Raw genomic sequence first — 27,427 nt, 5'->3', positions numbered from 1 at the left:
GACTCTTTGTGATATTTGGGCAAGCAATCTGCAACAGGAATAACGTGTCCCTGCTTGCAACATTCCCTCTGTGGCAGAGAACCCAGCAATGCCATCGTTGTCCATGGGCATTCCGGTGTGACTTCTGACATCAGGACCTCCAGGACATGTGACCCGTATCACAGCTCTAGTGAAACCACAGCTAATGATAGACTCAACGGCTAGAATGATTGCTGTCAAGGTTTAGCATGGCAGATCCACAGCACGGAAATGTGAATTGGGGCTATGAAAAGGTCATAGGCACTGGCATAAATCATTCAAAGTACCAATTATGTATTTCATTGGGCAGCAGCACCTGTTTGTTTTCAAAGAACCAAGAAGGGCAAGGCTCAATACATAACAATTGTTTTTTTTTTGTTTTTTTTTTTTCGAGACAGTTTCTCTGTGTAGTTTGCGCCTTTCCTGACTCACTTGTAGCCAGCTGCCTGAACTCACAGAAATCCGCCTGGCTCTGCCTCCCGAGTGCTGGAATTAAAGGCGTGCACTACCACCGCCCGGCATCAATACATAACAATTATAATGAAAAGTCAAGTCAACAGAGTAGGCAAACATACAGTTAGGAAATGTATTCAGGTCAGGGTATGCTACTTTGTCAAGACACTATCCATGCACTTTCTTTTCTGTATTGATTGTGATAATCTAGAAGTTTTAGAAAACTGCTTAAGCCTGGATGAAATGCCCTTTCTGACTGGTGGATTCTGGGAAACCAGCCCTAGAGATGAACTGAACATCACGTCAGTGCCGGACTAGTCTCACACTCACACTGTATTCTAAGAAAGAAACAACTCGGCTACAAGAATCTATGTTTTTAAGCCACAGTGTTATCGCAAAATAATACCTTGCCAGGCTTAAGCCTTTAAAGTAGAGTATCACTGAAAAGAGACCGCTCCCAGTTTGTAGGTATTGTGAATAAACCACCTATAAGACTATTTCCTGACGGATAGAGCTGACATGCCATCAGCTAAATAAGAGATTCAAAAGAAGGCTAAAAACAACAACAAAAACATCCCCCAAACAACTCCAGGGGCCAGTGAGACGGTTCAGCAAGTACTTACCGCTAAGCCCAAGAACCCAGGCTGGCTGGCTGGCTAGTGAAAGGTAGAGAGAGAGAGAAGCAACTCCCAGGAGCTGTCCCTGACCTCAGCAGGGCTCTGTGGCACACGCACACTCACACACATGCAAGCATACACACTAAAACAGATCAATTAAAAAGCCTTCCGTCACATTTATATATTGTAACCACTTTAGGCACCTTTGGCTGTTCTGAAATTATATGGGACACTAACAAAATATTGCAAACTTTACTTTGGCTTTGATAAGATACAAAGAAAGGCAACTCAGGTTGTCATTTATAATTTAGAGTTTGCTTCACATACATAATGCTGTGTTAATAAGCATGAACACTTTCATAAAAAATTTATTTCACACTTTTATACAAATATCCACAGGTATTTTCTAATTATGAAATAATTTTACAATGCTAGTTAGTATAAAAACCTATCAAATGCAAACAGACCAGTGACTTGACTTGAGATGACATTTTTAACAACTATAAATTTAAACGACATCACATTCTTGTTTCTCTGCTGTTGCCTCCCCCTGCCCCCCCCCAACCCTCTTCTGGACATTCATTTCTATAACAGAGGTCTACAGACATTGTCAAGATACCAGCTTCTTCGTCGTGTCCTCCAAAGCCAGTACGTCTGGCTCCAAGTTACCCAAGCAAGAAACTGAGACTTTAAACGCTATTAGGACCCGTGGTAGAGAACTTTTTGTAAACAAGGTATCATTTGTAAAATTATTTTTATGAGTGAAAATGCCAAAGTAGAACCAGAATAAAAGTTTTTAATATCTTAAGGGTATAATGTTTTATGAAAGAGAAAAAAAAAAAAAAAAGAATTAAAACTCCAAAGCAACAATGGTACATTTAGCAATGTTTTGTTCTTTTAAAAGACTGAGAAATGACTTGGATTATAGCTCAGTTGGAAGAGTGCTAGCCTAGCATGCACAAAGTGCCAGCATCTCAAGCACTGCATAAAACTGAGTGTGGTGGCAAACACCTCCAATCCCAGCCCTGGGGGTGGGGGTCAAGGAGGAGAGGCAGGAGGATCAGAAGTTCAAGGCTGTCCCCAGCTACTTAAGAAGTTCAAGGCCGGCCTGGGTTACTTGAGACCCAGTTTTGAAAAAGACAGAGAACTGCTTATACAATATCCAAACAAATTAGCACCTCTTTGTTGCTGCTTCCATATAACTTATTTTAAAGCACAATTTTAAAAAAAAATCAGCTTTGATAATATATTCAATCTCTGTTGAATATATAGAGAAATAACTGTTTCCCCCTCCTATCACGTTAGCAAACAAAAACCAAGTAGGCCTGGGCATGCTAGGCAAGCACTCTAGCAACGAGCTAAAACTCCTGCTTTAGGCTTAAAGGTCTTGTTAAAGTAGTCACAAGTCATCTGGAGGAACTTAGATTGGGGTGAACAATTTAACAAACTTGAACATGGACTCCCTGGTTGAATGGTCCCGATGTTATTTATGAAGCTAAGCGCCGTGGCCCTCCATCTGTCTGGTACAGCTGTTTTGGCAACAGATGCTCTTCAGTAGTCTCACACTGGATTGGTCTGGATCCACACACGCACTCACTTCAAGTCCTGAACATACAGTGTTGACAGCAGTGAGCACACAGACCCTAGAGTTCAAGGAGCAAACTCACTTCCTCTAAGAGTTCTGAAAGTTACAGCACGAAGTTCACAAGTTCCACACAGGGCTCAAAACCATGGAACAAATGCTGGGTAAGGATGAAACATCTTACATTCGACCCTTTGTCAGACTTTCTGGGTTGAGGGAGAGCCTGCCAGAAAGGAGATGGTATCATCTGCAGATAAGTTTAAGTGATTAAAACAACCCTTGCATGTTTATAAAGAACTTTCTTTTTTCGGTAAATACTCAAGGTCAGAACAAATGACCTCCCAGGTTTTCATTCTGATTGCTTAAACCAACCTGAAGCATCTTTGGCCTATTAGTCAATAGCAAGATGGCTTGAAGAAGAAAAATAAATATATATCAACAAGTGTAACTAGCACTCAAGTCTGTCACACCTGTGCTTCAGTGACGAGGGAGAAGGAACCTGTGTGCGCTTGGCATCAGCAAGGATCCTCATTTAGGAAATGGAGAGAGAAGGCAAGATGGCAACATCACCTTCTATTGCACACTTAGGACAGAACTTTCAACAGAGACACAGCTATCCAATGGCAGTCTTGAGCCAAGGGGCAATTGACTTGCAGGTTCTCCGATCTTACGAGAAGGATGCTTGCGGGGGGCAGACCGGGATGGCCACTCATGAGCCCGGATGATGGTGGGGGCTTCCTCCTCCTGTGCTATGAGGAGAGAACACCCCAGGAGTGCAGATGGGCAGACCCTGCCCCAGTATATGTAATGTAAGCCAGTCACACCAAAAACAAAGGCAATCTGGAAAGTTAAATTAAGGCAGTCAAAGAAAAATCCACACAAAAAGTCTTAAATTTGGCTGTGCAAAACAGGAGCCTTGGGTGTAACAATATCCACCACGGAAACGGTGGGTCCACACGGTGTCGGTGGTCTGCAACCACACTGTGGGTGCCGAGCAGCCTTCGGACCCACTGAATTTCTGAGTTGGGAAAAATAAACGGGATGTGGGGTAGTGGGACGCTTTCCTGGCCCCTCTAGGAGTAACTTTCATTTTCATTCCACTTTGTGATCCACTGCTTTTTTTCGAGGTTATTATCAATGTGTTTTTCATCTTTGATCTCGCGCTCTTCTTTCCGGATCCGGACAGCATGGTATCGGGGGACGCTGTCGTCGTACCTGGAGCGCTTAAAGAATCCACACTGGAGAAGCGGGGACAGAAGAGAACAAGGCGGAAGTTAGCCAATCTGAAGACAGGGGCACTACACCTAACATCTCAGCGTTCAGTTCAGCTAGCTCTGCCTCTGCACCACTGACCACAGACACTGTTTTCCTGAGAGACACAGCAGCCCGTGGGGATCAACGGATGTGGGGCTGGAAGACATGTCAATTTCATCTTCTTCACATTTTACAGCTTTAGCTATTTCTGGACTAACAATTTAAGCATTTTGCAAAACAGTTCTTTTATGTAAAAAAAAAAAAAATCACCATATAAATAAAAGATCTAATTTTCATATTACTAGACCATTATAAAAGAACCTGTGTGTGTGAAAAAACGGGAACTTGGCTGGGCTGTGGTGGCGCACACCTTTAATCCCAGTACTCGGGAAGCAGAGGCAGGTGGATCTCTGTGAGTTCGAGGCCAGCCTGGTCTACAGAGCGAGATCCAGGACAGGCACCAAAACTACACAGAGAAATACCCCCTCCCCCACAAAAAAGGAAAGAAAGAAACAGGAACTTGCTACGAAGCCAAGGATGGCCTCAAACTCAACATCCTTCTACCTGAACCTCCCTAGCCCTGGATGATAGCCATGTGCATACCACACTGGCTGAAGAGCATTTCTCTACAGGCTTAAAAAAAAAGTTACTTTCTATTCCTCTCCCACTCATAAACTGTAATCAGATCACAAGTAATTTTACAAATACTGTTTGGCATGCCACGTTCTTATGGGTCAGTTTTCCATCCATTGTTCCCTCCCCTTGAGGCTTTACATCCCTGCCCTGGCTAGACTCCTGGGGTGCTTCCAAGAGAGCTGCTCTGTTAATGAGTTACAAAGTAACTGTGCTGTGTAATAAAATCAGTCAGTCATGAACCGCACAGGACTCAAGGGCGGGCGCCATCGCCGTACTTTTCAATTTTGGAGTACTCCCCAATTTCTCCTCTTCCTTTAAAAACAGAAAAGGAAAGAAAGAAAGAAGAGGCTTGGGGAGGGGAGGGAGAAGCCAAATTATTAAAGCTTATTTAGTTAAAAAAAAAATCAATCTGAACTATAATATATTTTAAAAATATACTGGAAATTTTCAAGCCAGATTAAAAATACTTATAAACAAGCAAGACACATTTTTTTCTTTCTTATTTTTTCAAAAAGGAGTATTTAAGTTTAAAAATGCAGCTTAGAAGTGGGGTCTGTGTGGAATGGCTGGTCACTGCCCTTACTTTGTGACAGCAGCAGGAATGAACGTCCACATTGAAGATGCTGTGTGATAAAAATGCCGGGAGGCAAGACAAAATCACAAGTCAAAAAGCCAAATGGGCCAACAAGTTTTGTTTAGGTCATCACTATGCAGACTTGTCTGTAATTCTGCGCAGAAAAGCCAACATGCTTATTATAAAACATGACTGCTGTCTGCCCCATTCAAAAACAGAAGGAAATGAAGTTTGAAATGTAAAATCAAAATGGCTACATTGGGATCACTGTGTCAACACCAACAGAAAGGAACTGGAGCAATAACTGTATGCCCCTCACCAACAATTCCTGTTTCCATGGGTCTACAAATTGTAGGGAAAAAAATGTGAACTTAAAACTCAGCTGAGAACCAAGGTGGACTAAAGTCTCTCTGGACGTGAAACACGGTCAAACTCCATTACAACATACTGAAGTATAAACTACCCACAACACTTTGGTCCTAGATTTTCCCTTGGGCAGAGGACCACCTCCTGGAGCACTCTGGAAGCCCACTGTGCTGACAATCACTTTGCTGTAATGGGCTTTGGCCCAGGAGAGATACAAAGCAAAGGGGGAGCTGCATGCTTAGCTAGCATAAACCACGTCCAGCGACAGGAGGAAGCACCCGAGCCTGGCCCAGCGCTCCAGAGCAAGGACAACAAAATGCTAAGTAGACGGTAGCCTCTCTCCAGGAGAAACGCAAAGTCATCTCCCACATGCAACAGGTAAAGCAGGCAGTCACAAAGCTTCTATCCCTGGGAAATTCCAAAGTGAACAAGAAATCTGGGCTGATTTCTCATGCACCTTTGAAAATTCCGAGTGGGATGCGACATAACACATGGCACACTGGGCTCCTACGGAGTTCTTAACACCTCATTAGACCAGCAGCGTGATTGTCTTCACTGCTGTGGGTATTGCTGAACAAGAGCACAAAATAACTCACCTGCACACAAGCCTCTGCGCATTAACAAAAAGACAACGGAGCTTTCACAAAATAAACAAATAAATAAACAGACAAATAAATAGATAAATAAATAAACAGATCCAAGCAAGGCAAGCCAGTGTGGACACTTGGGAACATCTGTTAATGGGACACACACACAGCAAGCTGTCGCTCTCAAGTTAGCCACCACAACCACAGCAGGTCCCACAGCTAGCGATGAAAAACACTGATCAATTACCAATTACGGAAGTAGATCAATACTATGCATCGGAAGTGAGCCTCTCTTTATCAGACGGCTGAGTATGGATCTCAGCCTTGTGATAGGTGGCATCGTAATGATCTTTCTTATTTCTCTTGAAGAAACCACACTACGAGGAAGCAAGGTATTCAGTCAATTGTACAGTTCTGTGTTTAAAAGCTAGAGAAAAGAACACCTCAGGTTTTCACCCAGGTGAGCAGTCACTACTCTGTCACGTGGTGCCAGCATTTAACAGTCCATCACTCAGCGGCTCTAGACAAAGGTGACACACACTGGCTAACTGACTTTCCTATCTGCAGCAGAAGTCTCCAGGTCATCCTAAAAGGAAAACGCACGCACATTTGTCTAGAACTTCGGGTGAATTTTTTTCTTGCACAACATACTCTTAAATTAAAAGTCAACACATTCACTTCTGCAGTCTGCTGAGAAAAAGAATGGAATATAAATCCTGTAAAATTCAGCACAAGTCAAAATAAAATATAGATATAGTGTATCTATTTGCTATTGCAGTAAGTTTTATGGAACGATATTCTCTACTGGAGGCCTCTGAACCAACTGGTAAGGAGAATCACAGAATAAATTCCAATGAATGAATACTTGCCGCCATTTCCCCTGAATTCTGAACCACCATGCAAGCCTTAAATGGGAGGAACCCATGCTCCTCAGTGCAGGTCACCCTGAATGAATATAAAAGTGTAATTCTACTCTCCGCTATTATTTTCTTCATTCAACAATGGGGACCTTTTCCTACTTACTTTCATCTACTTCATAGGAACTATCTTTTGAAATAAAATTTGGTCAAACCAATCTCCTAGTGAAATTATGCCTCCTAGTCTGGCAACTCATGAAGATCTAGATCGTCAGTCACAGGGTTAGGAGCCACCAACTACACATGGATATTCAAGTTTAGACGAATTTAAATTGAAGATGCGACTCTTCCACTGTACTAGTCACAGGTGACTCCTGGCTATCATGGGATGGTGGCACTCCAGAACATTTCCATATTACGGACCGCTCCACTGGGCTGCACTTACACAGCCCAGAGGTTCTCACGCACTTGTGGCTATCAGGGTCCCTCCCACACACTGAATGCACACAGCCCAGCTGCAGTCCTAAGTAAACAGAGCAGGAAGAAAAGTTAACCAAAAATGAATAGTCTTAAATAAGAGTCTGAGGACTCCTCTCCTTTACTTCCAAAAGAACTCCTGTGCATAAGCCAGTATTTAAAAAGCAGATAAAGCCAGGGCTCCTCTGGTTAAGGTGGAGTCCTCTGTTGTAGCTTTTGACACTGATATAGATGGATAAAGCTCAATGTAAAGACTGCTGAACTAGAATCCATCCATCCTCCCTCTTTCCACAGTGCTGGAGACGGAATCCAGAGCCTCATATATATACCAGAAGGCGGCAGCTTTAGAACCCTAGAATTCTTTCTGATCCTAAAATTGCATGGTTTTTAAATACAAATAATCTCGTTTATAAAGAAGAGTATGAAGCAATACGGCTGACTTCCATGTGGAGTCTGAGGATCTGTTTAGAATCCACCTCAGACTCTGAAAATTAACAATGTCAAAGAACCCAGTTAGATAATTTAGTCTCATCCAATTATTAGACAACTGAGTTCCAGGGAGGTGAAATGATTCACCCCACATTATACACAGCTCAGGCATCGAAACTCTCAATCTACTGCCATGACTACACAGGACTCAGGACTGCCAGGAAGATCTGCTCTGGGCAAAGACTGACCCTGGGAGCTCTTCCAGAGAATACAAGATCATCCTCAAGTATCAAAACCCCAAATTAATTTTTCACTATCAAATAATCATGGCGAGAGCTCTAATAGTGATTGGCTGTCTTTGCCAGATAAACCTACTGCTTGTGATACACTTGAGTAAAGCTGACTAAAATCTGCATGTCAGGAAGACTGCTGGTACAGACAGATACTAAGCCTCAACGCCAGTCTCTCGGCCTGGCAAAGGAAGTCATTCAGAAGAATGGGTGGGAGCATGCTCAAAATTAGAAAGTCAGAATATCCTAGTATTTCTGCAATGAAACTCATGAAATAAAAGAACAAGACTGTAAATACCATGTCTTCACAGCATAGTTCTACCAAGTCAGTCAAACTTGCAATTTCCAGAGTTCTTTGCAATCTGGGATTACAGATAAAGTCTGTGGACCACCACTGCTCCGTGGGCTCACATAAGACCTACAGAGGTTGCCATCTGTTGACAGATGTTCATAACTATCTACTTCATAGTCTTTTGATGGCACGGCCTCTCGATAGGTAGGGGGCAGGGCAAGATATCACACACTGTGCATGGTCAGAAGACCAAAGTCTAACGATGAACATTATACCGAACCCAGATGTTCATCATACTGGCTTCAGGCCAAGGACCCTTGAGATGGAGTGTCATGCTTTTTCTGCTCCCAATCTAGCTATAAGGGTAATGACTTCTCAGGGGTGGTCAGGAAGGCTTCTTTACAGAAGGGGAAATTCACAGGAATTTACATTCAGATTAAACTCATATCTGTCAATTTGCCTGAGATTTAAAGTACAGAAAATGTACAGATTTAGGTACAGAAAATGCTAAGTAAAGTAGTAAAATGCAAATTTGTTATTTACCAAACACACTGAATTAGAGATTAGACCTCGAAATTACTTTTTCAGACACTTCTTACATGCAAATAAAGAATCTCTAAATATAAATTATTAGGTAGATATACAGATATTCCTTGTAAAATTCTCTTAAGACTTGCCATATATTGGAAAAGTTTCATGATAAAGTATTGGGGGAAAAAAGAGAAACAATGAAAAAAGAAACCACAAACGTGTTAATGTCAATCCTCATTTTTTTTAAAAACACGAAGTAAAGTTTACATCCAGAAACTCAAGTGACAGACGTGACTTACCTTCCACAGTAAAAACACTAACAGAGCCAGCATCAAAATCCCAGCGAGGACAGCCAGGAGGATGATCCACCAAGCTATCCCTGAATACTGAGCTACAGTCTTTGAGGGAAACACCGTCACACGAACCTACAGACACAAAAGAGAGGCCACTATAAACCAGATGCTAGGGGCCATCAGGCAAAATGGCTTCAGTTCTGCTCAATTTTGCTCCTGAACACATTTAAATAAAAAAGTGTATGGATGGACAAGTCATTTTCTCCTGAGAGACCCTCTTTCTCAATAACAGAATATTCCTTCAACAGGCTTTTCCTGAAGATCTTTATCCAGAACCTGGAAAGGTCTGGGTTGTGTTTCCTTGCCAATTTAACTCGTAAATTATGGGGTTTTTTTTGTTTTTTTTTGTTTTGTTTTTTAAAAGAAAAGCAGAGAAACTATACAATGAATCATCGAGTTCCCATCATGCCCTTTGAAGTCTGAACAGCTATGAGCAGAGAACTGTGTTTCACCGCAATTACTTCATTTTTTGTTTCCTTTTGTTTGTTTTTCTAATCTTGCTGTGTTGGGGGTCGAGCCTTACACATGTGTAGTAAACACTGTACCTCCAAGCTCCACTTCCAGCCTTCAGCCTACAGCCTTTTGAAAACGATCCCACTTGCTTTTAGTCAATGTTCAGCAATGGAAAGAAAAGGGTTGGTTTGGGTACAATTATTCCACAAACCTCAGATTCCAAAGTAGCTGTAAAATAGGGGTGGGCTATATAATAAACAGGTACCATTTCGTTTTTTTTTTCCTTAGGCTATCAAACTAAAGACCCTCGTAGCAATACAATTTCCTGAAATGACCTGTTGCCATACTCTAAAAGAATGTGTATGGACAAATTAGGTTCCTTCAGATATAGCCTAGTGCTTAAGCTGTAACCGAGAGACTTAAACTGTGAGCATGTGATCGCTGGCAAACACCCACCACAAAGCATTTACTCCAAATCCTAAAAAGTTTGCCTCAGCAATTTATAACAACTCACTAGAAAGGTCTGTAGAGCTTTACAATCCCTAAGACCAATTTTCCCTTTTGGTTTCATTAAACTTTATGCATTTCCAAAGGTGCCTTTCCATAGCTACCTCGTTGACTGTGTGCCAAGGCAGAAAGGGATCACGCTCAACTGGTCCATTCAATTGCATCGCCAGTGACCAGCACAGAGACCACATCAGCTTGCCAACTGCCAAAACACCTGCCACAAATCACTCTGCATCATAAGCCCACTCTTACTGGTTATACATCACCCAGCAAAGGGGCTGTCACACCTTTTACAAAACTCGGTATCAAAGGCGCCATCCGCCCCAGTGAGCACTCTGCACATACGAGCCCATCTTCTAAAAGCACACGTATCTCAAGTTCTCTGAATTTAGAGGCCCCCAGAGAGAAACTCTCACTGCCCTGAAGAACGGGGCACTTACTTCTACCCATTACGATCTCTATCTTCAGAAGGCAAGAGACTTGGCTATTTACCTACCTGAGGCTTAGGAATAAAACGAGACCCGTGCACGCACATACACATTCCTCCCTTCTTTCTTGGATTAATCTGAAATTCTTGACACTCGACTTCATTCGACTTCGCTGCTAGCACTGTGGCACGGGGGAGGCACCCATGTGTTTTAACAGGTGCTTGTTTGCCACGCAGATTTAAATGAGCTGATGTCAAAATACAGTCATCTTCCCTGGCACAATTGTGCGATTTCTGCTTTCACCTGTTTGACACTGTCTAAATTAAAAATGTCTTACTGAGTGGCAAACACTAAACTCTTGAAATCGGGCAATAAATAAACATAATTCTTTTTTTGTAAAGCAGAACTAGAGTTAAAAAAAAAAAAAGACTGAATTACACAATGTATTTCACGTCTATTGCCAAAGAAAATGATCTTCAGACTAGAAAGGGGAGCTGAGAAGAAGATGAAAATGTACCCCACGGTAAGTGAGGGACCAGGAAGGAAGGCATCCCAATGCTCACAGTAAGCTCCAGACTTCAGGCTGGAACCCTGAGCCTTCCTTCGGCTACACAGGGAAGTGCCGGCCTCGGGGCTGAGCTATCGTAGCCCAGAAATCACCCAAAACTGGAGGCAGCAGCAGACTAGCAATAAGAAAGTGTCTCCACTTTCCAAAGAAACAGGTTCTAGATAAAGGCAGAAATCATCCACCAATCTACGAAGGATTAAGCAAAGGAGGATCAGGCGGAGACCCCATCTCCACCCGGAGTCTGGTTAAGATAGAATGCCCGAGATAAGGATTGTCCTCTGGGACTAGGCAGCCAGACCTGCTATCAGGCCTCTCAGTTCTACCACCTTCCAGAAAAAGAAGAGAACTTGAGACCCGAGTCACGGGACAGTTAGGTGTCCAAGGAGACAGGACAATTTCTCACTGTCATTGGAAAGGATGCTGCATGGTCAAGTTTGTTCCAAAGGACACACCAGGGATTTATTTTAAAAAATTCAATTCTAGACCAATGGATTGATTGACCATTCATTCATTCATTCATTCATTCACAGGGATTTTGAGATAGGGTCTCACTGTGGTCCATCTTAACCTGGGGCTCACGATGTAGCTCAGACTGCCTCAGACTTGCGGCAATCCTCCTGCTTCAGCCCCCAGGTGCTGGGACTGCAGATGTGAACTGCCATGCTTGGCTCCCATATACATTTCAGATTTCTAGAGAGAAATAGCTTCTCTAGAAACTGCCACGGGCCACACACAGCACGGGCATTCTGAGAATAACTGCAGCGTCAGGGATGGGCTCGTCTCTCACTTTCTGCTGGGCTGCACGCTCTTCTCCCACTGCGGGGCCTCTCACCCTGGCACTGCTCTGCTGAATGGAGGACTCCTGGCTTCTTTTCCTCGGTGTGGGTGCTGCACTTGGGACTGAACCCGGGGCCTTGTGCGGTAGCAGGAAGCATGAGCTGCATACCAGCCCTTTAAACTTTCTACTTCAGAACAGGGCCTCCCAAGATAGCCTAGGCTGGCCTTAAAACTCACTCCAGACAGACTCAATCAGTGAGTGGTCCTTCCGCTTCAGATTCCCGAGTGGCTAGGATACCAACTGGCCTGCATTACGAGGCCTGGGGCTCAGGTTTACCTTTATTTTCAACAACTCCATTCAAATAGAGCTTCATGTGGCAGAATCTAAAACTGTCCTCTAAGGAACAACAGGACCTAAGGGGTATGAGTAATGACCGTGACCCCAGTTGCGGGCTGTGTGTAGAGGAAGAGGCCAGCCGAGCGAAGAGTCTGAGGGAACCAGATCTCACCTGAGTGCCTGCATGAGGCAGCTTGATATTCTGAGCGGCAGCTGTCACGTCGATGGAAGCCCGCACGAGAATGTCCAAGTAGTTCAGCTTGGAATACTCCTGTGAAAAACGAGAGACGTGTTAGGAGAGCGACGAACGTCCTTGGCGGTAGCAAATTCTCCCGGGGTGGGGGTGGCAGAGCCATACCTCTAGGAACGTACTGTTCCACAGCCTGGAGCGCAGGACCAGAGAGGCTTTACTGTCCAGCCCGCGCAGCGGACACCGGATGTTCACACACCTCACGTTGACGCTGCAGTTCTAAGGAGGAGACCGGTGGTGAGAATCCATCGTTCTGGGAAGCCATTCCTTGTTTATACAGACCACATTCGCAGCCCGGAAAAAAAATACTCACGAGGGTCTGGTATTTCCGTTCAGAAAATAAAGAAAACTTCCTGCTGTCATCTATTTGCTTTTCAGGAATTTCCCGTTTCTTTCTTGAGTTGTGAGACTCCTAAAAGAGATATCCAAAACAGACCCACTTTATGAAAATCTCTGTCGTTGCCCTATAAGCCCCACAAATAAAAGCCAAATTTACATCATCAATTAATATCCACTCTTTGTCTTGGCTGCTTTTCCTGTCCTGTGGTAACACACCCTGACACAGCAACTCACAGGAGAAAGGGCCGATTTGGGTTCAGTTCCAGGTTACACTCCACCATGGCGGGGACGTGAAGGAGCTGGTCACATGGCAGCCACAGTCAGGAAGCAGAGAGCAGGGAATGCTGGGACTCAGCTCACTTTCTCCTTTCCAGGTAGATCCCAACCAGGGATTGATGCCACCTACTCTGAGTGTGGGTCTTCCTACCTCAAGAAACCTTATCACAATGATCCTTCACAGGTATGGCTAGAGGCTAAATAATCCCTCTAGGTGTGCATAGAGTCTCAGAGATGCCAAATTCTGCCAAGGCTATAATTAACCATCACATCTTCCCTCAGCAAAAGCAGAGCAAGTCTAAAACCAGCAAGGGTTATGGCCATTTTAGGTTCACCGATGGTATCCTAAGTCTGTTTATTTAAGTAGTTCATTCCTAGTGTGACACTGAAACTCAGGGAAAGAAAAAGCTACCTTTGTTCCGGGCGGTGGTGGCGCACGCCTTTAATCCCAGCACTCGGGAAGCAGAGCCAGGCAGATCTCTGTGAGTTCGAGCCAGCCTGGCTACCAATGATTCAGAAAGCGCAAAGCTACAGAGAAACCCTGTCTGGAAAAACCAAAAAAAAAAAAAAAAAAAAAAGCTACCTTTGTTCTTGTGTCTCCACTGAATTACCAGCACAGAGCACCCACAATCTACTGAGACCTGAGATCTGCACCAGCATCAGCTCCATGTCTAACTCACAGGAGACAGCCAGACACAGCACCCAACAATCTACTGAGACCTGAGATCTGCACCAGCACTCAGCTCCATGTCTAACTCACAGGAGACAGCCAGACACAGGAATAATAAAATGACAGCAAGGACCATAAGGAAGCACAAGACCCTTTGGATGATCAACTCCAAGAGGAATACTGAAAACTGAGCCACATATGAACTTTTAACCTGTGCCTTCCTTATATGGGGTGAGCCTCCCTTATTAGAAAAGTGCTTAAGAGTTTAGAACATTTTGGATTTAGGGTTGTTGGAAAGGGACAGTCAGTCAACTTGAAATTAAGAGTAGGAATAAGAGGCCATCATGCTTTCCAATGTTGATGCGTCAAGGAGCGTGCTGTAAGCCTCCGACTGTGAACACCCAGAATACCCAGTTACTGTGGAACTTAAAACCAAAGGAGGCTGGGGTGCAGCTGAATTGGTAGCATGCTTGCCTGGCAGGCATGAAGCCCTGGGTCTGAGCCCTAGCGCTGCGTAGTATACACCATGTATGGCAGGCAGCAGATGCTGCCATAGCAGCACTCGGGAGGCAGTGCTGGAGGGTCAAGACTTCAAGGTCATTGCTGGTTACCCTAGAGTTCAAGGCCAGCCTGGGCTACATACAATCTGCCTCAGAAAGAAACAGCCAAGCTGGGCACAGTGACACACGTCTTTCATCCAGCACTCAGGAGACAGAGGGGGACAGATCTCTGAGTTCAAGGCCAGCCTGATCTACAGAGTGAGTTCCAGGACAGCCAAGACGACACAGAGCAACCCTGTCAAACAAACCAGCCAAACAAACAACCAACAACAGCCCAAACCCCGGGAATTTATAACATGAAAGAGCCATCCGTGGGCAATGCAACCATTCATCACACTGGAACTCAAGTCATCTAGTTACATAAGCATGCTGCAATAGAGGGGGTGGGCTCGGAAATCAGTGGGAGCTTAAATGCAGAATCTATCATCTCTTAACAGCTGAGCCACTTGGAGAAGGTCACTTCATGTCTCTGATTCTCAGTATACTCACTCATCTGTGGTGAGGCAGATAATAAAAATCATCTCACAAAATTGTCAGGAGAAGACACAAAGTGCTTAGTCTGGTACTGGCAAAGTGAGGGACTCAGTGAGCATTTACTATTAACGAGAACGAAAGTGCTCCAGGTCATCTGCTAAGGTGCAAAAGCCTTGGTGGGACCCTCCTAAAGCTCCCCGCAGTTTATGCTGGCTGCTTCATCCCCAGGAGATTCTCCCAGCTTGCCTTACATACTGTATTGGGTCGTAACACTTAAGAAAATGTCCTTCATCTCAACAAGTGGATGTTCCACAACAGCCATTCAACTGCAAAAATGCCTTAGCCAGGCAGGGTTACGCAGTTATGAATGAGAAACCCGTGACAGCCAGAGGAAAAGTCTACACGCCGCAATGTGGCTTCCCTAGCAGAGTCAAGCTGACCCCTCGAAGGTCAGCAGCGCACACCTGGGAAGCGGCAGGAAACGCATCACCGTACCTTCAGCTTCAGGTAGTTTATTTCACTGTGTGGCTCGCAGATGATCTGCTCCAACCCTTTGGATTCCACTTTCACCAAATAAAGCAACCACTTGCCGTTGTTAATTTCCTTGGGCCACTGTATATTCAAGGTCGCCGTGCCGAGGTTTTTAAGAGGTTTACCTAAGTTAATCACCTGTCAGAAAACAACACATTTTGCTACAACATAATCCTTTTAAGATAAAATTAAGGAGCATTTCTTATTGCCTATAGGCTAGATACCCAGCATCATCCTACAACAGAAGCCCAAGTCTCCAAAACAGACCAGGAACAGGGTGTACAAAATAGACAGCTGTGCTTAAGAGATTCTTGTCATTAAAAAAAATAGAAGAAAAAAGAAAAGGTCAAAAAGGCAAAGGATTGCTAGCTCAACCAGGATTAAATACCAACACAACAAAACCCACAGTGCAGGTATGACATGTTCCCCAAAGTACAAGGATTGTGCATTGCGCAGCGAGCATCCTGCCTGGCAGACGACAAAGCCTCTGCTTTGGCAGTGGCACCCGTATCCTGCTCTGGAAAACCTCCCTACTGTGAAACGGAAGCAGTCTCTGCCATCTGTACACAGGGAGACTGTGGAGAAGCACAGGACAGCTCTGGGCGAGCACTGGGAGCCGTGGGTGGGGCTTTGTCCAGCAGGGCCCAGGGTGAGACGGTGGAGCGGCCTGTGGTACGACAGTGCAGAGTTCCGGAACCTCATCTGACTCACTGCACAGCGCTCAGACCAGCTGGCATTCCCTGAGAGAACGTGCCTCGTTAGTGTGCTGGATGAGGCCAAGTCCATTCTTGCCATCCCAGGGTTTAACCTTAACGCTCACCAGCACTTTAGGAACTCAGTTTGCACCAGGGAGACCCAAATCTATATGCGTCATTGGCAGACATCAGAGTCTGTGTTCAAGTTTGTTAAACTGGACCCCGAGTCACTGTGAGCCCATCCTCGGCCTCCTTTGCTGGCATATACCAAGGCTATTGTCACCAACACAAAGTTGGGCTTGTGAGGGGGGATAAATGTGAACATTCCTTCAGCCAAGAGCATCAGAAAAATGACTTCCTAACAGAGAAAGAAATGAATTACACATTCTAAGGTCAACTACAAATTACTCAGAACTTTTTCTTTGTTTTATAGACTGAGCAAAAGATGAAGTATTCTTTGTGTCTACACTACACACACATTACAATTCCATAATAAGGGGAAGCAGGACTCAATTCCAAACCAAAAGTCTCTGCTGAGTCTCTGACAGCTGTTCTCTACGTGGGAAGATAAAGTTTTCAGTTTTCACTGTTTAAAAACCAGCAAGCACATTCAACTGAGTATGTCCTGAAGATGTCTGTGACTGATCCTTGGTTAAAATGACATTATCAAGACTGCATCTTGGACCAAATTGCTCCGACTTACCCTGAATTCATACTCTATTAAACTTCCTACATCGTCTTCCGATTTCATAGCTTGCTCACCAACAACTGTACCTCCAAAATACACCTGTGAAGGTTTGGCAACTCTGTCAAATTAAAAAACACCCGTTTTAGTGAGAATTATAAATGGTTCTTTCAAACATTGATTTGTTATGCCAAACACAACACTTACCCGGAGACCGATAAAAGCAGTTCAATAACCACTTTTGCTTTCGCGGTAATTGGAGCCAAATTATCTTGATTGCTTGTTCTGAAAATGAAAGGGGAAACAATGGGGTTTTATTTGAACAGTCAGTTTTCTCATTACAATTACATTTCTTTTATGAGTTAGATCAGTGCTAATTCAGTGACTCCAGGGTTCTCACAAAATAAGTATGAATGGGAAGGCTGAAGTAACTCTTACGTTTCCAACTTCAGATTAATATCCAGATCTGTGGTGTCAAAGGTGACCTCGGTTGTACTTAAAATCAGATAAAAAGTAACCTAGAAAAAAAAAAACACACACAAACAGCTGTTACCAAGGGCCAGGCCTCTGGGTACTGTCCCGGTATTCAGAACAGTAGGGCAGAGCACGTGGAGGCATCACCTACACTGGAATTTCTCTTGAAAGGATTCCCGAGCTCACAGTCAGCCTGGGAACCGTTCTGGTTGGCGACACAGCTCAGCTGCTTCTCCTGGGGCAGAAAAGGCACCGGGGTCAGGGTTCGGTCATGGGCTGTGCGGTCTGGTTCTTTCTTTCCCTCCCCGCTGGCTTCTCAGAGACACTTACAGGGAAGGCCCTCAGTTCTCTGTACGCCGAGTACGTGAGAGTGTCTGGGAACGTGGCAACGAGCTTGGCCTCGTGAGCGTCGTCACCGTCTTTTCTGGGATTCCGTGGATCGGAAGGGCCGTTGGTCACTGTTATTTCCAGAGCGATATCCTTTTGATCTTTCAGGACTAATTCTGGGATGCCTTTCTGACTATTAAAAGAGAAAGAAAGAAAGAAGAAAAGGGGGATCTCAACACGCACGCACGCAATTCTCCTTCTAACCAAAGCCTGGAGGTCAGTTACTTGCCGCGATGCTTACATTGGAAGGTAGGAGAATTTGTCCTGACTGCCTTCCCGGGTACAGAATTTATACTCTAGCTTAAGGTTGCTGTTACAGACGTTGTCGTCTCCACACCCCTCCTTCAGGAAGTGTACCTGTAAGCAACCAAACGCAGAGAGGTCAGTTCCTAAAGCTCTTCACGGCTCACTTCCCTGTGGGATTTTACCCTCCCGTGCCACACACCCGGCTCCTGCTCTGTCCTCTAGCAAGACACTTTGACCATGCCAAGGCAGCGGGATATAATTCCCAGCACCAAAACAGTAATCAAATAATAGCTGGATGGTGGCGGCGCATGCTTTTCATCCCAGCACTGAGGAGGCAGAGGCAGGCAAATCGCTGAGTTCAAGGCCAGCCTGGTCTACAGAGTGAGTTCCAAGGCATCCAGGCTACACAGAGAAACCCTGTCTCGAAAAACAAAACAAACAAAATAATAATAATGATGATTCCAGATCAAGATGTCATACTTCTCTAGGCTCATCTCGAATCTCCACTTTGGCCTAGCACACAGAGTCTGCTTCACATAACATGTCCAGCAGGCCACAGAATATACATGTTCTTCCTATAATGACCTAAAGTTGCATTCTTCACTAAGGTATTTCATTGTGAATATTTTTCTTTTGCTTTACCAACCTTGGCTATTCCATGAATTTAAAGTTTTAATAACATATATTTAGCACATTGTACTGTTCTCAGTGGTAAAATAAAGTATGTCAACTATAGGAAGAAACAGCAGGAGAAATCAAAGTTTGGTTAATTAGTCTCAAGAAGGCCCAGGGGACAAGGATAATACTGTTATATTCCATCTCATAGACCAATTACATATACAAAAATAAGTTGCTTTTTTTTTTTTTTTTAAAGATAGAGTCTCATCATGAACCCTGGTTGGCCTGGAACTTGCTGTGTAGACCAGACTGGCCTTGATCTCACAGAGATCTGCCTGCCTCTGCTTCCTGGGTGCTGGGATTAAAGGCACACAGGACACCACCACATCTGGCCGTAAGTAAGTAAAACAAATCCCTATTTCTATTTGCCTCCAGAGACATTTGGTTCTGCATTAAGATATGGTAAACACTGGCAAAACAGAAGCCAGGAAGGCTTACATCTGCCTGGACAGTTTTGGCATCATTTGAGTTCAAGATGGGAAGAACTTCCGGAAGTGAATTCACCCGCCGGCGAGCGCTGGTCTCCTGGATCTCCACAGAAGCAGTGATGGGAATGGGCGCAGCTTGTCTCTGATGTTTTCCTGCCAAGTGCGGAGGGACAGAGGTGAGCGTGGTCAAAATGTGGACCTCCAAAATGATGGCAGCGCACTGAGGGATGGGCTGCTGTTCAGAAACCTAAGCACCGGGACAGACACCCAAGTTCTGTCCTCTTCACCGTGGAGAAGACTGGCACACGCTCGCTCACCTGTAGCCAAAGGGTCTCCTCCATGCATGCCCGCTGATTCTGCCTGTTCAGGGTTAGCTCCTGAGTATACCTGGGCTCGGAACCTTGGTTTCGAAACTGAACCCGTGACGACAGACCAGACTTTCTTCTTTCCTTTTCAGCTTCAAGTATACCCAGAATCGCTAGGTTGAAATGAACAAACTTGTATTAACTTAAAGGTGCATCTACTCACCTCCTGAGCTACAAAAAGGATGAGTTCTCCGACAGTATTTTAAATGTCACACAGTAGCACTTAGCCCATGGCCTTTGTTCCTCTTTACGTCCTGGCAGGGGACCTTCCGGCCAACTGTGAAGTTTTAGATCCAATTGTTCTTCCCACAGATGTCACTATTTTATGTTAAATTTTCACTAGACCACCTGGGGGAGCTCAAGAACAAGCTAGAGCCTTCTGCAGCAGCTAGGAATCCGTTTCTGGCTGAATTTCAGGAACCCACAGAACACTAAAGACAACCGGAAACACCCAATGCGCTTGCCTCAGGACTCTCAGTCCGTGCTTTGTGACCAGGGGTCTTTGCTTTTTGAAAAGGTGTCTGGGAAAGCAGTTTCCTGCAGCTGAACTGGCATTTGCATTTTAGTGCTGATAAGCAAGGTGTGTGTGTGTGGGGGGGCGCAGGGCAGGGGGACGGACACACATTAAAGATAAAGTCCTTGAGAGTAGGATCAGAGAGACACACACACCCCAGCACTTGGGAGCAAAGGGAAGAAGGACAGCCATGAATTCAAGGCTAGTTTCGGCTACAGTGTGAGTCTGTCTGAAATGATGGATGGATGGATGGATGGATGATGGATGAGAGAGAGAGAGAGAGAGAGAGAGAGAGAGAGAGAGAGAGAGAGAGAGATACTTGATTGACATTTCTCTCCATAGCTGGAAACCAGTTTGTAAGCCTAACTAACAGCTTTCCTAGGTAAGTCTCCAGCTGCAGCAGAGGTGGCCTGCTGTTGACCACCTCTGCTAATGCAGCTTGGAGGTAGGCCAGGATCTGGACCACCAGAAGCTCACTTCTGGCATTCTTCAATGGGTCACTGGATGAGGCTGCTAACTATGCTTTTCATGGGCCAATATTTAAATTACTTACATTCATTAAGCACTCGCTGAGACCATCAGAGAGGAAAGAAAGCAAAGGACCATGTACAGAGAGTCAGAGAAAATAGCCTCCAGGGAAAAAAAACCTCCGTTCCAGAAAACGTAGAAAACAATTTATTATTCAAGCTTCGGTGAAAGAAATCCTTCTGAGAGTTTGTTGTTTGTTTGAGACAGATTTCATGTAGCCCAGGTTGCCTGGGACTGGCTATGAAGTAGAGATGACCTGAATGGATCCTCCTGCCTCCACTTCCTGAGTGCTAAGGTTACAGGCATGCGCCACATTACCTGGTTTTATACGGTGCTATAATTGAACCAGTACTTTATAATTACACAGCTCTGGGATTGGACCAGGACTTTGTGCATATTCGGCAAGCACTCTACTAACTGAGCGACCTACACCCCTAGCCAGGAGAATGTTTGTTCTAATGCTCTCTGTAAATCAAGGAGGTTCAGAATCATGTATACAGCAAGGGACAGACAGAGGTATCAACAGTTCTAAGACTCCCTGAAATACAAGAGCTGGCTGCTTTATACACTGGCGTGGATGCCAGGTCTCACTGCCCCTCCCCTCCGCACTGGTCCCTCTCTTCCTCTTCTGTCCTCCCCAGCTCTGCTCCTCTATCCAGACATCACTTTATCCAGAAAGCCTGTCCTGGTTCCTCCTGAGCCACTGAGAAAATTCTGTCTCCAAACCCTCGGAGGCCACAGCACTGGGACTTGACTGGCTTCCACAGTGTAGAGGAACTAAGGACAAAGACTGTATCCCTAGGAACTACCACAACACTTGACAGACGAGCGGAACGGAGCCACCGGCTCCATGCCGCTGGGTGCACAGCGCGATGTACGTGCATGTGTACACACCGTGTGATGTAATTATTACATGGAAATGGCAGATATTCAGATCAAAGACCAAAATTTAGAAGCCCTGGCACTTTCTATAGCGATTTCTCTGTCCATCTGAAATATTCTTAAATGTCAGAGCTGCCAGACGGAACGTTCATTTTTGGCCTTCTGCGGCTTTGACATCATCCACTTACCAGTGACCTGCTTCTAACTTCACAATGATTCAGATGAAGGCGCCCATGCTGAGTGCCCCTCATGGCAAAAGGTACAGGAGGGTGTGGGTACATTAAAACCGTTTATCTACCAAACCCACGCTAACCTCCTGTAACCCCCCAGACAACTCACATCATCTTAAAATCCTCGCAGGTCACCTTTGCTGACCTTCTGAGGGGCAAGCCAAGAATACTCATTAAGGCTCCATTATAAATACCCATGTGTATGCAATACGGCAAGCGGGGACTGACGCGTTAAAGCATCCTGGCCAACGGTAAGCTCGCCTGTGGGATACTGGAAAGGATTCTCAAAGCATTAAACTGGGGCAGTTTTGTGGAAAATTCTGTTTTATTTCATTTTAAAGTTCCCAGTACTATGGAAGTACAAACAGTGAAAGAGTTCTTCCAGGTGAAGAGGTCCACCCACCAAAGGCCATCCATGAACACCTGAGGAATGGAGTAGTTACATACTATAGAGGAGAAGCACAGAGCATCAGAAGTTGGGTTAAAGCTAGGAGAAGAAGCTTGTCATTCTCTGTCTTAAGGGCAGTGGGGGGCAGGAGCACACCAGTGAGACCTGACATCTACCTAAACAATTCAGATAGCACCAAATGTTTTCTCGTTTCTTCTCCCTGCCCAAGAATCCAGTTTATTCTCAATTCTCAAAGTCATTACAAATACAGATAAAAGGGCTGGCATCCAAGTGAGCAAGGTGTGTGTTCTCTCATCATTAAAGACCATGCCACAGCCGTGGTGATGGAGCACGCCTTTAGTCCCAGCAGGGGCGGGCGGATCTCTGAGTTCCAGGACAAATAGGACTACATAGAGAAACCATGTTTCAAAAAAACAAAAGCCAAAACAAAAAACATGCGACAAGGGGCTGGGTAAATGTCTCAGTTTGTCAAGCGCCACGCAGACACGAGGGATGATGAGTTCCGTCTCCAGACTGCTGATTTTAAAAAGCCAGGCCTGGCGACAGGTCTGCCATCCCAGCACCAGAGAGGCGGAGACCTGAGGACTCCGCTCGGCCCATAAAGCTGCAACTGTACAATCAATCCTAAGGACACGAGTTTGGATTCCAAGAACCACACGAAGAGCCGAGAAAGCATGGCAGCCTGTGCTTATAAGCCTAGCCCTAGGGCTCACGGGCCAACCAGCTTTTCGAAAGCAATGAGCTTCATTTTCAACAAGAGACCTATCTCAAAGGAGGACAGCCAGCAATTAAGGAGAGCACCTGGAGTTGACTTCTGGTCACCACACACATATGCATACATACTTATACACATGTGCACGCACTCATTTTAACAAGGATGTACACACACACACACACACACACACACACACACACACACACACACACTATCCTGCTTTGGGTACCAGAGAAAGGAAGTAGAATTAAAAGGCCAAGTGCCATCTATCTGGTTTTGTCATTCATCAGCTTCACAACCCTAGACAATGACTTAGAGGCACTGTTTTATCAGACAGGAAAAGTAAACTCAAAGGCTACGGTCTTGTCCTTTGCTGTAGGTCAACTAGAGTTATGCTGAAGCCAGGAGCAGCAGCCAGGCCTCTGCTCTCTGGACAAGGCTTCAGATGCTCAGGGTCTGAGTGATGGGGCCGGAGCCTCTGGGGGAGGGGCAGTGAGGCTAGTTAACCTGGCAGGCATGGCAGCTGCAGCTGTGCTCTGGCTCCCACAGCCAGCTTCCCACACCCGCCACCCACCACCGCAGAACCGCACGGCCAATTTTCCACAGTGCTTTTCAAAGACAGAACAGGAAGAGGCTGTTGTGACAGCAGATAAGTGCTTTTCCAAGGCTTTCTGTCCCAAACCATCTGCTCTGGAAAATTCAAATGGGGACTAAGTGGAGAACGTTCCTTCCCTCACCATGCTGTGCCCTCCTGATTAAAGGGGAGACCAGGGATAAACTTCATCCTCTAGACAAGAATTTATGAGCTCACTTTGGCCACTGCAGTTTTGTTTTCCTGCTATTTATGCAAAACTTTCAACCTGGCAGAGAGAAAAACTTGTGGTTTTTTAAATGTACTAGGAACTTACATATTGGAGGATTATAACCAGAGGGCTTCGCAGTATATTCAAAACAGGCTTTAACCTTGAGGCTGCATAAAATCAAACACATATTTCTTAAAAGATGCTCCGTAGCAGTGGAAACTCCCACCCCGCCCCCCAGCCTTCCAATGTCCCCACTGCCCACTGATGAGTAAATGATACATTCACTCAACAGACTCTTGTCCCTCTGTCCAGCACACCCTTCACCTTCCCTGTGGCCCATCAGGTCAAGTGAGTCATCATCACAAAGCAGAGACCTGAGACTGCTCCCGGAACCACAAAAAAGAACTCACCATATCCCGCTAGGTGACCCGCACAGGGATTTCTGGCGGAGGTCAATTCTGTTAGGGGTCACTGTGATGGTTTTCAGGATGTTAATCACAGGCCGGGATCTGAAAGACAAAAGGATTGAAGAACCTAAGCCTTTTGCTATCTTAAACCTATGGGTCGGTCACACAGTAGGCAGTATTTGCCGCAGTCCAAAGCAGCTTTAAAAATGCAGGAAAATGACTGTGTGTAGGTACAATTTCTTCCCTACTGTTGGAACAAAGCAAACGGCTGATGGATATAAACTTACGCTACTTAAATCACACAAATTGAAAAGTGTACTATATTTAAAAACCAACAGGCTTGCTTGGTGGTGGCACATGCCTTTAATCCCACACTCAGCTTTTAATCCCAGCACTCAGGAGGTAGAGGCAGGCAGATCTACTGAGTTCCAGGATAGCCAGGGCTACACAGAGAAACCCTGTCTTGAAAAACCAAAAACTAAACCAAACCAAAGAACCAAAAGACTTAATGCATGCAATGTCTTCAAGCAAATTCTCTCTCCATTATAAAATACTCACATCCAAGTAATCTTACATGTTCTTTTCAGATATGTTATTTGTTTCTGTTACAAATATCACCTACTGTCAAACATAAAAATAAAGTTTCAACTCAACAGCAGATTTTATGTTCACTGTTCTCTGTGGAGGTATGTCTCATTCCCTAACATTGGGGGGGGGGCTCCTCCTATCACATAAATATGATTCATTACCCTTCTTCACCTGTAGTGATGCTGAACCGTAACAACCTAACGGCCTCTATACACTCAACCACCACCAGCAGTCACGGGGACACCGCCATACAGTAATCTATGTTTACATGTAAGTTTACATAGGGTCAGTCCCCAGCAGCGGAGCCTTCAGAGCCTTCAAAGCAGTGTTTTCAGGAGGCAGATGCAGGAGGGTTGCTGTAAGCTGAAGGCTAGTCTGGCCTATATATGGAGTTCCAGGTTGGCTGGGGTCATACAGCAAGAACCTGCCTCAATACAGAGACAAATATACTTTGTTTTACTTACATTTTAGAAACTTGTGTGTGTGTGTGTGTGTGTGTGTGTGTGTGTGTGTGTGTGTGTGTGTACACAAAACAGCCAGGCATGACGGCACATGTTTGGAATTCCCGCCCTTAAGAAGCTGAGGCAGGAGGGCTGCACATTTGAGGACTTCCGTAAGTTCAAGGCCAGCCAGTGCTCAACAGGATGCAGCAGGAAAACTGCAACCTTAAAGCTTGTTTCACATCAAGTTCAAGCAGTTTACTGAGACTCTGTCTCAAAATAACACACACACACACACACACACACACACACACACACACACACACACACAGCTGGACATGTCGCTCGGTGGTACAGCTGATTGCCTAGCATGCGTGAGGTCCTAGGTTCAATCCCTAATTACCCCCCCCCCAATTACACAGTTTTAACTGTACATGTTTATGGGGTACCTTACGATTTTCTACACACTTATATATTGTATAATGTTCAAAATCAGGGTAAACATAGCTATTTCAACACAAATCAATTTTCCTGGTGGCAATATTCAAAATCCTTTTTCAAATATCCGAGACATCATGATGTTCCAATCAGCTACCCTAGTGTGCAGCAGCTCCTGACTGTAACTCGGTGCTCACTGATCCCCCCTCTCCCTCCCAGGCCCCCACCCCCAATGGTAACCACCATTCTATCCTCGACGGCTGCTGAGTTCAATCATGTTGGATTCCATGGATGAACGAGATCAGGCGACATTTGTCGTTCTGTGTGCCTGGCTTGTTTCACTTAACACGGCGATCCCCAACTCCATCCATGCTGTCACAGACGGCAGGATCTGATTTAACCGCTGAACTGTGTTCCACCGTGCATGTGTACACTTCCCATAAGCTGATGCTTCGGCTGTGTTTAATAACGCTGCGAAAAACATGCAAGCGTGCATGCCTTTTACAGCATTCACTTCATTTCCTTAGCGAATGCATCTGCTGGGTCATAGGGCAGTTCTTGTACTTTTTAAGGAACGACCTCCAGGGTGCTTCCCAAGATGGCTGGACTAATTTAAATTCCCACCAGCATAATAAGCATTCCCTTCTCTCTATATCCTAGCCAGCACTCATTACCTCTGTCTTTCTGGTAAAAGCTATTTTTACTAGGCTACGGTAATATATGCATTTTTAATTATAAATATTTTAACGATAAATAATTTTAATAACCTCCAAAGATTTATACCAAGAGACACATAACACTTGGCTACCAGGTGTCTTCCCTGTATGCTAATTTTAGTAAGACTGCCAATCCTGAACTTGTTTGTTTTTGTTTTTTTGAGGCAGGGTTTCTCTGTGTAACCTTGACAGTCCTGGAACTCGCTCTGTAGACCAGGCTGGCCTCGAACTCAGAGATCTGCCTGCCTCTGCCTCCCAAGTGCTGGATTAAAGGTGTGCTATGACCACTGGGCAATCCTGAATTATTTAGTCTGTGTCTCACAAACATTTGCCCCTCTTTATCTACTAGAATCTTTCACTCCCAACCTTAAGAATAGGCATACATCTGGGTACGGTGGCACACATTTGGTATCTTAGCAATTGGGAGGCTGAGGCGGGAAGATCATGAGTTTGAAGCCATCCTGGGCACATAGTAAAACTTTTTTTTTTTCCTTTTGCCCTACAGTATCTCTGTAAGTAGAAACTTGAACCCTTAACCATTCATTCCCCATCTGATGTGCTCCAAGCCCACAAACAATATTCTCAGTCCTCCCCCTTTGGCTCTGCTCATTACGTGAAAACATCTTTTCTCCTCTTATGTGTTCCCTGGCTCTGGGGCAGACAAAGAAGACACCAGAGGCCTCTGGCCTGAGCCTGTCATAGCCACAAGGAACACCAGGATGTGGTGGCTGTGTGCCTGGGGAGCTGGGGGAACATGATGGGGAGATCCTGGCTCACCTCTTACCTCTACTGCTCCTCTCCAGAACTGAGAGTGGGTATACGGTTTCAGGACCATGAGGATCCAGTCAGGACTTTGGTGAGCTTGTGGTAAACACCGACATCCTGGAGAACGTGTTTTTAATAGGAACATGTCTTCCAAAGCCCAGCCAGCTAGCTCAACCTTCTGGAATCAATCTACTGGTAGCTGGAGAGGATATGCGCCCATTCATGGGGAAGGCAGGCACAGTAACAGGGTAAATACCCCCACACTCCCCTTCTTCACTTTCCTGACTGACTTTTTAGCCTTCCGTTTCTAAGGTTCAGTTAGACAGCTGTGGATTTCTGGGACACTAACTAGACACATTTTTATCTTGACTTTTGACGGTATACCCGAAAGGTTAAAAATTTGTATCTTTTTACTTATTGTACTTATTTATGTATTTTAAAATAAGTTGCCATATAAGGTTTTACAATCACAGTATTAATTTGTTAATATATACATTTCAAAATATTTGAACACACTTGGCTGTAAGTCTGCTTCAATGTCTACTTTT

The 27,427-nt window shown here is 44.9% G+C and overlaps 1 protein-coding gene across 1 annotated transcript in view; it reads right to left on the bottom strand.

Moving 5' to 3' along the window:
- Positions 1-1,326: 1,326 nt before the first annotated feature.
- Positions 1,327-27,427, bottom strand: part of Itga6 (integrin subunit alpha 6) — a 70,713-nt gene continuing 44,612 nt past the window's right edge. The window contains 17 exon segments of the mRNA XM_028885729.2: positions 1,327-3,908; positions 9,263-9,388; positions 12,559-12,657; positions 12,745-12,855; positions 12,950-13,048; positions 15,451-15,624; positions 16,885-16,987; positions 17,074-17,151; positions 17,305-17,384; positions 17,492-17,575; positions 17,671-17,860; positions 17,969-18,084; positions 19,090-19,205; positions 19,208-19,232; positions 19,397-19,557; positions 23,631-23,692; positions 23,936-24,034. Coding sequence (XP_028741562.1) covers positions 3,744-3,908; positions 9,263-9,388; positions 12,559-12,657; positions 12,745-12,855; positions 12,950-13,048; positions 15,451-15,624; positions 16,885-16,987; positions 17,074-17,151; positions 17,305-17,384; positions 17,492-17,575; positions 17,671-17,860; positions 17,969-18,084; positions 19,090-19,205; positions 19,208-19,232; positions 19,397-19,557; positions 23,631-23,692; positions 23,936-24,034 — 1,888 coding nt within the window. The 3' untranslated portion in view covers positions 1,327-3,743.

The sequence above is a fragment of the Peromyscus leucopus genome, chromosome 4, assembly GCF_004664715.2.
Source record: "Peromyscus leucopus breed LL Stock chromosome 4, UCI_PerLeu_2.1, whole genome shotgun sequence".
Lineage (NCBI taxonomy): Eukaryota > Metazoa > Chordata > Mammalia > Rodentia > Cricetidae > Peromyscus > Peromyscus leucopus.
This window is presented reverse-complemented; position numbering and strand designations above follow the sequence as displayed.